At 53.4% G+C, this 12,148-nt stretch overlaps 2 protein-coding genes across 5 annotated transcripts; one reads left to right on the forward strand and one right to left on the reverse strand.

Annotated features, from left to right (window-relative positions):
- The first annotated feature begins 2,187 nt into the window (after positions 1-2,187).
- On the forward strand, positions 2,188-11,029 carry LOC115639366 (acyl-coenzyme A thioesterase THEM4-like). Of its 4 annotated transcripts, none has more exons than XM_030542048.1 (7): positions 2,188-2,306; positions 3,682-3,888; positions 6,362-6,521; positions 8,289-8,454; positions 8,598-8,708; positions 9,581-9,705; positions 10,521-11,029. In XM_030542048.1, exons 2-7 carry the CDS (start codon positions 3,748-3,750, stop codon positions 10,577-10,579), a joined length of 762 nt encoding a protein of 253 aa, XP_030397908.1. In that variant the 5' UTR covers positions 2,188-2,306; positions 3,682-3,747; the 3' UTR covers positions 10,580-11,029. The 4 variants fall into 4 exon arrangements, with proteins under 4 accessions (XP_030397908.1, XP_030397909.1, XP_030397907.1 ...); XM_030542049.1 differs by having other exon boundaries at positions 3,710-3,888; XM_030542047.1 differs by having other exon boundaries at positions 3,743-3,888.
- On the reverse strand, positions 2,313-3,745 carry LOC115639364. Its single transcript, XM_030542046.1, has 2 exons — positions 2,829-3,745; positions 2,313-2,633 (listed from the first exon to the last, which is right to left on the reverse strand). The coding sequence occupies exons 1-2, from the start codon at positions 3,584-3,586 to the stop codon at positions 2,480-2,482; spliced, it is 912 nt and encodes a 303-aa protein (XP_030397906.1). The 5' UTR covers positions 3,587-3,745; the 3' UTR covers positions 2,313-2,479.
- Positions 11,030-12,148: the final 1,119 nt, after the last annotated feature.

Consider the following 12,148-nt stretch of genomic DNA (forward strand, 5'->3'; position numbering starts at 1 on the left):
GGAGCTATATGGACCTGGGGAGGGAAGGCTCTATGGAGCTATGCTGGACCTGGGCGCTAGGGAGCTATATGGACCCGGGGAGGGAAGGCTCTAGGAGCTACGTAGGACCTGGGGGCGGGGGAGGGAAGGCTCTATGGAGCTATGCTGGACCTCGGGGGCGGGGGAGGGAGGGAGGGCGCTAGGGTGCTATATGGACCCATGGAGAGAAGGCTCTAGGAGCTATGTAGGACTGGGGGGGAGGGAAGGCTTTATGGAGCTATGCTGGACCTGGGGGGGGGAGGGAGGGAGGGCTCTATGGGCGCTAGGGAGCTATATGGACCTGGGGAGGGAAGCTCTATGGAGCTATGCTGGACCTGAGCGCTAGGGAGCTATATGGACCCGGGGAGGGAAGGCTCTAGGAGCTACGTAGGACCTGGGGGCGGGGGAGGGAAGGCTCTATGGAGCTATGCTGGACCTCGGGGGCGGGGGAGGAAGGGAAGGCTCTATGGGCGCTAGGGTGCTATATGGACCCGTGGAGAGAAGGCTCTAGGAGCTATGTAGGACTGGGGGGGGGGGGGGGGGGGAAGGCTTTATGGAGCTATGCTGGACCTGGGGGGGGAGGGAGGGAGGGCTCTATGGGCGCTAGGGAGCTATATGGACCTGGGGAGGGAAGGCTCTATGGAGCTATGCTGGACCTGGGCGCTAGGGAGCTATATGGACCCGGGGAGGGAAGGCTCTAGGAGCTACGTAGGACCTGGGGGCGGGGGAGGGAAGGCTCTATGGAGCTATGCTGGACCTGGGGGGCGGGGGAGGAAGGGAGGGCTCTATGGGCGCTAGGGTGCTATATGGACCCGTGGAGAGAAGGCTCTAGGAGCTATGTAGGACTGGGGGGGAGCGAAGGCTTTATGGAGCTATGCTGGACCTAGGGGGGAGGGAGGGAGGGCTCTATGGGCGCTAGGGAGCTATATGGACCTGGGGAGGGAAGGCTCTATGGAGCTATGCTGGACCTGGGCGCTAGGGAGCTATATGGACCCGGGGAGGGAAGGCTCTAGGAGCTATGTAGGAACTGGGGGGGGGGAGGGAGGGAAGGCTCTATGGAGCTATGCTGGACCTCGGGGGCGGGGGAGGAAGGGAGGGCTCTATGGGCGCTAGGGTGCTATATGGACCCATGGAGAGAAGGCTCTAGGAGCTATGTAGGACTGGGGGGGGAGGGAAGGCTTTATGGAGCTATGCTGGACCTGGGGGGGAGGGAGGGAGGGCTCTATGGGCGCTAGGGAGCTATATGGACCTGGGGAGGGAAGGCTCTATGGAGCTATGCTGGACCTGGGCGCTAGGGAGCTATATGGACCCGGGGAGGGAAGGCTCTATGGAGCTATGCTGGACCTGGGCGCTAGGGAGCTATATGGACCCGGGGAGGGAAGGCTCTAGGAGCTATGTAGGAACTGGGGGGGGGGGGGGGAGGGAGGAAGGCTCTATGGAGCTATGCTGGACCTCGGGGGCGGGGGAGGAAGGGAGGGCTCTATGGGCGCTAGGGTGCTATATGGACCCATGGAGAAAGGCTCTAGGAGCTATGTAGGACTGGGGGGGGGAGGGAAGGCTTTATGGAGCTATGCTGGACCTGGGGGGGAGGGAGGGAGGGCTCTATGGGCGCTAGGGAGCTATATGGACCTGGGGAGGGAAGGCTCTATGGAGCTATGCTGGACCTGGGCGCTAGGGAGCTATATGGACCCGGGGAGGGAAGGCTCTAGGAGCTACGTAGGACCTGGGGGGGAGGGAGGGAAGGCTCTAGGAGCTATGCTGGACCTGGGGGGCGGGGGAGGGAGGGCGCTAGGGAGCTATGAAGGACCTGGGGGGCGGGGCAGGGAGGGAAGGCTCTATGGGCGCTAGGGAGCTATATGGACCTGAGGAGGGAGAGCTCTATGGAGCTATATGGACTGGGGGGCGGGGGAGTGAGGAGGGCGCTAGGGAGCTATACGGGACTCGGGGATAATTCCAAGGGGCTCTAGCCGGGGGGGCTGTGTAAGCCCCGCAGTGTCTCTCTCCATGGCGGCCGGGAAAGGTGTAACAGCCCCGCCCCCGCGGGGAGGGAACGAGGCTGCTGGCTCCGTCCGTTCTCCCCGCGTTCCCATGGCAACAGGGAAGAAGGCGCCGGAAGGGGCGGAGCTGCGACGCGCCACCCTGGTGACGTAGAGCGGCGCGTGACGTCACGCGGTTGTAACGTCTAAGCCGGCCCCAGCTCCGCGCCTGACGTTGGGCTGCCGGTGAAGCTCGCTAGGGGGCGGAGGCGGAGGCGGAGGCGGGAGCTGCCACCTGCACTGGGGTCAGAGGTCAGTGGAAAGCCCCCCCTCCGGGGTCAGAGGTCATCTTAGAGCTCCCTAGGTCACAGACCTGCTGGGGCCAGGGGGTCATTCCAAGGTCAGAGGTCACTCGGGGTGCCCGGGGTGAAGTTCGGGAGGCTGTTCCATTCCCCCCCAACCCCCAGTTGTGGGCTTCCCCTTCCTCACTTCTTGCTGCTGCTGCAGGCTGGCCTGGGTGGGGGCGGGGGCTGAGCCGCAAGGCAGCCCCCCCCAGCCCCCCTTTCAGGCCAGTGGTGCAGCTGTAAGTCATAAAGCCCCTGCTGGTGTGACAGAGCCTGGCTGGGGCTAGTCCAATCCCAGGCAGAGCGGACAGGATTGCCCCCCGAGTCCCCACCCTGCCTCTGCCTCCATTGAGCTCTGCGCAGCCCCAGGCAGAGCGGACAGGATTGCCCCCCGAGTCCCCACCCTGCCTCTGTCTCCATTGAGCTCTGCGCAGCCCCAGGCAGAGCGGACAGGATTGCCCCCCGAGTCCCCACCCTGCCTCTGTCTCCATTGAGCTCTGCGCAGCCCCAGGCAGAGCGGACAGGATTGCCCCCGAGTCCCCACCCTGCCTCTGCCTCCACTGAGCTCTGCGCAGCCCCAGGCAGAGCGGACAGGATTGCCCCCGAGTCCCCACCCTGCCTCTGCCTCCACTGAGCTCTGCGCAGCCCCAGGCAGAGCGGACAGGATTGCCCCCCGAGTCCCCACCTGCCTCTGCCTCCATTGAGCTCTGCGCAGCCCCAGGCAGCGCGGACAGGATTGCCCCCCGAGTCCCCACCCTGCCTCTGTCTCCGCTGAGCTCTGCGCAGCCCCAGGCAGAGCGGACAGGATTGCCCCCCAAGTCCCCACCCTGCCTCTGTCTCCATTGAGCTCTGCGCAGCCCCAGGCAGAGCGGACAGGATTGCCCCCGAGTCCCCACCCTGCCTCTGCCTCCACTGAGCTCTGCGCAGCCCCAGGCAGAGCGGACAGGATTGCCCCCGAGTCCCCACCCTGCCTCTGCCTCCATTGAGCTCTGCGCAGCCCCAGACAGAACGGACAGGATTGCCCCCGAGTCCCCACCTTGCCTCTGTCTCCATTGAGCTCTGCGCAGCCCCAGGCAGAGCGGACAGGATTGCCCCCGAGTCCCCACCCTGCCTCTGTCTCCGCTGAGCTCTGCGCAGCCCCAGGCAGAGCGGACAGGATTGCCCCCGAGTCCCCACCCTGCCTCTGCCTCCACTGAGCTCTGTGGGATTCCCCCAGATGCTGCTAGCGGGCAGTTGTGAAGTCAGCATCTGGGGAGTGGGCCCCTTGTGATGCTGCTAAAAGCCTGAGGCGAGTGATTCCTGCTCCTTGCACCCGGCTGCATCACCAGCTTGCGTTACAACAGAGACAACATTTGAAGGCTGCGTTGGCAGAGCAAGTCTCAGTGTTTGCTGTCTCTGCACTAGAAGCCATGTGGAGGAATTGTGTTAGGTTGGCAAGAAGGGGGCTTGGTCGCGGTGCAGTCCTCCGTCCGGATCCAACGGTGTCACGCTGCGGTGTCGTTCGAGGGTTAAGTCCAGCTGCCCCATGCAGTTCGCTCTGGAACTCCGTGGTGAGTATCACTTCCCAGTTTGAGACATGCATGAACTGAGCAGGGAACAGGGAGCCAGAAGTCAACAGGTTTCTAATCTTAACTCTGACCCTGATTCTATTGTTGGCTTTGGACATATCATTTAAACTGGGTCAAAAGTGACCACTCATCTGTAATCATTCAATTTCTGGGTGCCCAGCTTGAGGTCTGCTCTTCAGGGTTACTGAACATCTCCCAGTGACTCTGCAGTTGTGGGCACTCAGGATTTATGAATATTAGGCCACAGTGTTTCAGCTTGAATTCACAGATGTTGAGGCACCTAAAATCAGTGTCTAGTCTTAATTTCTCAACCTGTCTGCCTCCCAGTTCCCCATAACGTGAAGAGAGAGAGAAATGTCTTGGGGTAGGGGGGTGCTCTTCTACCCTATGGCGAAAGGCATTATATAATCGCCAGCTACTATTAGTGGTTGTAAATTTTGAAAACCATTGAGTTAAAGACAGTTCAGCTTCCTCCTATCTATGCAAAATGATTTAGTATTCTAGCACAGAACTGCAGTTCAGATATATGCTTTTAAGGTGAATCTTCTCCAGCCTACCCATCTAATAGTTCAGTTGGCTGAAAACGCCTCTGATGGAACAGAGAAGACAAAATGGAGAGAAATGTCTTTTAGTCATTCCCTTATTAACTTGGTGAAAGCTGTAGGTTTGTTTAAAAATGTGTTCTGTGCTGAGAGAGTGGATGAGTGGCCCTGTTTCCCAGGCTACTGTGAGGAAGGGGTGGCTAGCAATTGCAATTCTCGGAAAATAATCAGAAAGAATTCTTGTGTCTGGAATATGAAGCATTATGAACAACACTATGTTATAACAAAGATGCTTTTGCCTTTCTTAAATATAACAAATCAATCCCATCGGAATTTCATTTGCTATATTCAGCTTTTTCTTGAGATTTGAATTATGTACCGCCTTCACTTCTGTTCCTTAGAACAGTCACAGAAGACTTTATGCCACTAAAATCATGTGAAGGCATTTTTAATCCCAATTCCTATCTTGGAAATATTTCTAGCAGATAACGTGATTAACACATTAGGGCTACCTTTGTTACAGGCAGCAATCTCCTGAATTATAACACACTATAGTATTTGGGCCAAAACTTGAAACTTGAGGTTTGAAGAACAAAGAGCAATAGAAAAGTTTTCACAGGCTTTGATTGCTCTTCAAATGAAGAGTTATTTTTTAAAACCAAACTTTGATCTGCTACGGTTTGTAGTGTGGCAGCAGAGGTGCTGAAACTGAAAGTGATTGTAATCAAAAGCAAAAGTGACTTTTTATTGATCTGAGATGCATTCAGTCAACAAAGCATCCATAATGACTGTAAATTGGATTTGGAAACTTGTATATCAGTTGCGTTTTAAAAAAACAAAACAAAACACTTAACTGTGAGTTGTGTTTATAGAGCAATATTTTGCTACCTCGTTAAAGTATACTCTGCTTACTTGGGGAAAAAATTATATACTGCTGACTTGATGCCGTTTGCTAATTGCATCCAGTGTGGGAGGAACCACTGCATTTCTACCCTGGAAAGAATGTTCAGAATATTTGGCTCATTGTGTCTAGCTAGATCTCACTAACAGCTGGACAAGGTGGGGGGCTGAAGACTGTATGCGGACCACACCAGTCTTCAAATATGTGAAAGACTGTTAGAAAGAGGACAATGGCCAGTTGTTCTCCATGTCCTCTGAAGGTAGGATGGCCAGTTGTTCTCCATGTCCTCTGAAGATAGGATAAGAAGTAATAGGCTTAATCTGCATCAAAGGAGACTGAAATTAGATATTAGCAATCCTTATAGTCAGCAGGTTTTTCTAAGGGGAGGTTTTGGAATCTCTATCATTAGAAGTTTTCAAGAACAGGTTAGACAAACTAATACTTAGTCCTGACATGAGTGCAGAGGGCTGGACGAGATGACCTCTCGAGGTCCCTTCCAGTCCTACAATTCTATGAAACACCTGTCAGAGATGGTTAGCTTTACTTAGTGCTGCCTCAGTGTGGGGGACTGGACTAGAGGACCTCTCAAGGTCCCTTTGAACCCTAGATATCTATGATAAGGTGCCCTTATGTGACTCTGGATTTGTGTGGTGGTTTTTCTGTCTTGTGACTACTTCTGAAAACGTGTTCAGTGTTCACTAGATAAATAACAGCATCCCATTGCGTCATTGCATGGAAACCTTCTCAAAGGAAGTAAATGGAGAATGATGTTTTCCAAAAGGGGATGCAGTCAGGGTACCTTTCAGAATTGTCTAGTTAGACCCTATGCAAAAAAGAAACCCAACAGAAAGCAGGCAGATTGCATATATGACTGTCTGGATCTCTGCCTTGTCAAATGGGATGGATTAAAGCTTTCATGGTGCTTTGAAGGCTCAAAGTGCTAGATGAATGCTTAGCGGGATTATTAGGAGATGGTCACCAGCGTCACAATATCTCAACAATTTCTTTTCAGACCTGGTTCTCTCAGGCCAGACAGTCAAAGGATTATGCCCTCCCCAACTCCAGCTGGAGCCAGGGCATGATGGATTTGTATAGCAGGTTCCTGGAGATGTGTAAAGATGGGACATGGAAAAGGATTCCTTCCTACAGCAATAGTGCTGATCATATACCAGGCAAGGCTTTCTGGGGTGTGCATGCGTGTGTGTCTTCCTCTGGAATTCTGGATCAAGTATTCACCCTACTTCCTTTACCTTCTCTGATATGTGCTGGGGTTGCCACTAAACCATTGAAGACATGAACTGGTTCACGTGCTTGAGTTTTCCTCCACCAACACTGGTGTAAATTCAGAATAGTGCTAGTGGGGACTGGTGTAACTGAGGGGAAAATCAGACCCCCCTGTCTTTACCCTGAGATACTTTTTGTGTGTGTGTTACCACTAACCATCTTGCATTCCTGTTGCCACCTCCTGGGTAGAGTCTAAATATCAACCCCAGCTCTGGCAAACAATGTCTGTTCACTCTCCTGTTTGTAAGTTCCTGTTCTGGACCAGACCAATGAGCCATCCTGTCTCTGACAGTGGCTGGTAATACACCCCCTTTCCCCCCTAGTGAATAACTATGCAGAGATGGTCGTTTCATCCCAACCCCAAGCAGCTGATGGCTCGGTTTAGATCCTGAACCTTGAGGATTGATATCCCTTATTTACCCCTCTCTCCAGCCAGCATAACTCTGGAGAATAGTTTCTTTATTTCTATCAGTGGCGAATCTTTTTGAATCCTGCCTCTGTAATATCTTGTGTCCAGCATTTCTAGAAGTCAGTTACCAAATGAGAATTCTGTTGATGTTACTTCCTGTTAAATTTCCTTGCCTGTATTTTGGTTTGGATCTAAACATTCCCCTTCCCTCTGTGCAAGTGTTGTTGTGGTCAGCTGTTTCTCCTGCAACCATCTCTGTGTTTCTTTCCATGCCGCCCTTCAGCCATGAAATATGCTTCCAGTCTGCCAAACCACTCTCCCCTCCTGCAGACTCATGTCCTTGGAGGCTCCCATAGGAAATGAGTCAATAGAACATTAGATACAAAAAAAACCCTTTCTTCCTTGTCTCCCTTCCTCTGAGCTCCCGTTGCACCCTGTGAACTCTGGGCCTGTCTGTGTTTTGTGGCTGGCTCAGCAGTAAGCACATTGCCCCAGCTTATCAAACAGCAAATATCACCTGTGTTTTAGTGCAGGAGAACTAGAAAGCGAAACTGACTAGCCTGGCTTTGCAGTTCAACTCAATCAAATCTGTAAAGCATCCGTAATGGAAAAATAACCTTCACCTTGTAACAGTTTGAATCGTAACAATCCAAGGGGTCGTTAGCCACATAAGTAAGGGATTTAGGCCCAGATCTACAAACGTATTCAGGCTCCTAACGTCCGTCATAGGCGCCGACTCCGTGGGTGATCTGGGGCTGGAGCGCCGACTCCGTGGGTACTCTGGGGCTTGGCTCTGTACCCACTGGCAGCCAAGCTCCCTGCCCTGCCCGCCCCCCACCACCTGCCAGTGCGCCAGGTCTCTGCTCCTCCCTCCCAGTTCTTGCAGCCACCAAACAGCTGTAGCAATCTCTGGGAGGGAAGGGGAAAGAGGCAGGGCCAGGAATTTGGGGAAGGACTTTAATAGGGGCAGGGAGGGGGTGGAGTTGGAGCAGGGACTTTGGGGAAGGGGTTGGAATGGGGGCTGGTGGGGACTTTGGGGGAAGGGGCTGGACAGGGATGGGGGTGGGGACTTTGGGGGAGGGAGGTCAAGCACCCACCGGCTCCAGAAGAAGTCAGAGCCTATGACATCCACGGAAATCTTTGTGCATTGGGACCTTTGTTTTTAGCCTGGTGCTGTGCCTTTAACTCTTAGCAGCTTTGCACCTTGCCGCTCATTTGTTGTCACTTTTTTCTTCTATCCTGCTAGAATCGCTGAAGCTGATGTCTGAGAAGGAGCGGAAGGAAACCCGTCTCTTCCCCAGAAACATGGATACGGAAGGAGTGGGCTTCGAATATGCCATGTTCCTTAACCCGTCTGAGAAAAGGATGGTGTGTCTCTTCCAGCCAGGCCCCTATCTGGAAGGGCATTCGGGGTGAGGAGGTCCCGTTAATTGTCCTGCCTGAGAGTTGTGATCCGCTTAACCGCAATTGACTGGGGTGGGAGAGTGGCAGCACTCATGCCTCAGGAGATCACGTTCAACCCTGTCTTACGTCACCTTCCCAATCTGCCTTTCAGGTTTGCCCACGGGGGCTCCACTGCAACGATCATTGACAGCACGATTGGGAGCTGCGCTACATTTGTTGCTGGCAGGGTGATGACAGCCAACCTCAGTATAAACTACAGGAAGTAGGTGAATTAAGGCTTCTGTGTAGCCACAGGGCTTACCAGTAAAATCAGGGGGCCTGTGACAGTGCAAAGAGATTGTAAGCGCTTTGGGGCAGAGCCTATCTCCTGGGTCTGTGTTTGAGCAGCACCTAGCGCTGTGGTTCCACGACTAAGGGTCATATAATAACTTCAATTGTGTCCTACTCTGGAATGGTTTGACAACTTGGGGCCCTTAGGTTTGCAGCCGCGTTCATCCAGAAAGATCTGAGTATGCTTGCAGCTCAATCAATGTACTATTGACCAGGCACTAAGGAATCGCTCGCCCCTCTACAACATCCAGACAAGCCTTTCTAAGGAACAGTGGGCTTGCAGTTAAGGCGCTGGATTGGGATCTGGGTTCAGACTACCTTTAAGACCCTGGGAAGCCACTAGATCTCTCTGCTCCCTATCTGTAAAATGGGGACATCACCTTTCTACCTCAGTGGGGTGTTGTGAGGATAGTCACGTCCTCCTAAGTACTCCTCAGAACAAAAGCCGGTTCATTTCTATATGCAGTAGAGCAGCGTGCTATCTAGGATGGCTCTGCAAGCACTGGAGTGACAGTGTGGGTGAGGATGTGATGTCAGAGTAAAAGCTGATGTTGGGAGCCACTGCTTAGACTTTCTGTCCTCCCTGGGTGATACAGCTTACTTGTTAAGGTTGTGTTCTCAACTTTAGCCCAAGCTTCATGAAATTCTCTTTCTAGGAAATTTTAGATTCCTTCACCCGCCACTAAAGTGCTGCCACCTCTGGGGTGGAACGCGGTGGCTGTTCAACAGCTCATAGACGTGCTACTCAGTGGCATAGGACAGGAAGTGGAATCTCACTAACAGCCAGCTGTTTTCTTCTCGCAGCCCCATTCCACTGGGCTCGGTGGTCTTGGTGGACAGCAAAGTGGACCAAGTCGAGGGAAGGAAAGTGTTTCTGTCCTGCCATGTCAGGAGCATCGATGGCCAAACGCTTCATGCAGAGGCAACCGGTAAGGATCATGCGGCTGGCTTTACTAGATGAAGTGGAAGCTGTGGATGCTTGGCCCCTAGGCAGTCAGGTAGGGCTGTGCGGCCTCAGACTTTCTGTCCCAGTGGAAATAGCTTTGCATGGGGAACAGAAACGGGATCTGGCACAGCGTGTGCCTTCCCATGCTGGTACCTGGACGTGACCACACTGAATGAACCCCTTGTGACATGGAGTCCTGTTTGCTCCCTCCCCTTCCCCATCTCCAAGAACCATCTGTCTCCAGGTGACCCAGTCTAGATGGGTCATCAGTGAGGCCAACCCCCGCGGAGCCTTGTTCTCTAAAAGCACCAGCCTCAGCAGCAGCAGGCTCACCAGCCACCAGAGAGCAGCAAAGACCTATGCTATTAAAGCGCGGCGCCTCGCGGTGCAACCTGCTAGCCAGCCCTGTCCCACTGAAGTCAGGGCCACTTCTCTGGTGCAGGGCTCCTCGCTAATGGATCGTGCTGGAGGACTGAGGTCTTGACCTGGTCTCTTTGCTGCGGAAGGTACACACTGTCTGAAGCAGTAGGGAAATACCCAGCACTGGCCCTTGCTGCTGCTTTGCAGAGACAGACTGCAGCTCCAAGCCTCTGTCCCTTTCACAACCTGGGTGGAAGCTGCAGGGTCCCCCTACTGGAGCTCTACCTGTCTGAGAACAGCCCTGTGCCATAGGTGGCAGAGCACAGGACAGACGCTTCCTCTCCCTGGGAAGCGCCAGGGCCCCGCACACAGGCGGCTCTCTGGTTGCCGTGGATGTTCTGAGCTGACACTTCCATCCTTTCTTCCGTCCTGGTTTAGCTCTGTTTATCCGGCTGGATTCCACAAAGTCCCTGCAGCAGCAGATGAGCTGCCAGTGAGTTGTCTTGCCCCGACAGACGACCAGGCTGCAGCCGAGCCCACTACGGCCTCTGCTTCTCTCCGGTCGCTAATTCCCTGCTCTGATCTCTCCTGTTCTGAAGAGAGAGCTCTGCCCTGGACTTCTCCTGATTAACAGTGACATGGTGCAGATTCTTCTGCATTCATCGACTCTCTGGAGGCCACCTCTGCCCATTGGGCTCTACCACAGCTGTCGTGTCGTCCCACCCTTCGCTGGCCGGTCAGTTTCTGATTAACCTCTGAGCATGAAGAACTCATTCGTTGCCTGCTGTACAGGGAACTGCTGCTGGGAGTTGGTGCCGTCTATGGATGTCAGAGTCAGCGAGCTCTGCATGTTGCTGTGTGTTACAACTTCAGATGTTTTATCAAAGGACAAATGCAGTTAACCCTTGGTCAGCCACTTACTGCATTACAAGCATGTAGATTCTCTCCGCTCTTTCGGATATCTCTTACTGCAGTTTCCATTTTGTCTGCCAGCCCTCTTGTCTGCTGAGGAAACTTGCGTGCTGGCTTGTGATCCAGCATGCTATCTGTCCTTCAGAGCATACGCGATTTACATGCCTTGGGATGGGTAACGGGTTTTAAAACCTTATGCGCTAGTTCAGTTCAGGTCTAGTTCTACTAGACAGGGTGATCCAGACCCAGGTTGTATCTCATACTCTTGCCTGTGACCCATTCTCCTTTAGCATGGAGAAGTGTATGTGTGTTGGGGGGGGGGGGGAGAATTTGGCTTCTATGCCTAAAAGAAGGAAACCTAGGACTTAATTTGTGCCTGTCGTGGGATCTTAGTGGACAGATGTGTTAGTGATGTGCAAGCCAGAAGAGAAGCCAGCCCCTGCTCTCGTAAGCTCTGCAGCGCCAACGCAGGAATGAAAAAGTAGATCGGAGTCCGGTTATGGGATAGATCTATGGAATTGGAAGGCACCGTCAGGCAAGAGTCACCGCCAGGTTTTGCAGAGACATTTTTAGGGCTGGTTGAAAATTTTCAGTCAAAACCTTTTTTCTTTTTCATGGAAAATCGGGCCTTTGATCAGACGAAATGTTTGCAAAATGCCTCTACTTTCCACGGCAGACGTACGTGTTTTCCATTAGAAAACGGAGCACAGGAATGGACATGATCTTGATCTTGATTCCGAAATGCTGCTGTGATTCAGGTGCCTCTCGCTCCTGTTCTGTGGGGGCCGGGATCCCCAGCCAGGTTACGTCTTCCGTAATGCAGCACAGCTGCCCTGAAGTGGGGCCTGCCTCACCAGGAGACTGGAAGCGTGAGGCACCCCAGCAGCATTTCACAATCACGCTATTTGGGTAACAACAGATCTTAGTCAGGCTGAACCTCTTTCTTCTTCAGCAACTTTGTTCTCCAGGGCCCCAATCCTGCAGGGAGCAGATCTCGGAGCACCAGGTTTGCTGCTGATTTGTGACCTTAACTATCACTAGCCAGTGCATGGCCTGCTTTCCTTTAGGAGTGAGCTGTCATGGGCCGGGGGGGAGAGAGGGAGAGGGAGAGGAGGACTTGGAGGGGAGAGGAGGCAAACTCCTAGGTGGTCATG

This window comes from Gopherus evgoodei, chromosome 24, assembly GCF_007399415.2.
Source record: "Gopherus evgoodei ecotype Sinaloan lineage chromosome 24, rGopEvg1_v1.p, whole genome shotgun sequence".
Lineage (NCBI taxonomy): Eukaryota > Metazoa > Chordata > Testudines > Testudinidae > Gopherus > Gopherus evgoodei.

What these genes read in the sequence shown, in the direction of transcription:
- LOC115639366 (XM_030542048.1), top strand. Translation starts at nt 3,748, where the DNA reads ATGTGGAGGAATTGTGTTAGGTTGGCAAGAAGGGGGCTTGGTCGCGGT. An exon ending in GTTCGCTCTGGAACTCCGTG is followed by an intron (nt 3,889 to 6,361) that starts GTGAGTATCACT and finishes ATTTCTTTTCAG; the next exon opens with ACCTGGTTCTCTCAGGCCAG. An exon ending in TATCTGGAAGGGCATTCGGG is followed by an intron (nt 8,455 to 8,597) that starts GTGAGGAGGTCC and finishes TCTGCCTTTCAG; the next exon opens with GTTTGCCCACGGGGGCTCCA.
- LOC115639364 (XM_030542046.1), bottom strand. Translation starts at nt 3,586, where the DNA reads ATGCTGACTTCACAACTGCCCGCTAGCAGCATCTGGGGGAATCCCACA. An exon ending in TGGGGCTGCGCAGAGCTCAA is followed by an intron (nt 2,634 to 2,828) that starts TGGAGACAGAGG and finishes CCGCTCTGCCTG; the next exon opens with GGATTGGACTAGCCCCAGCC.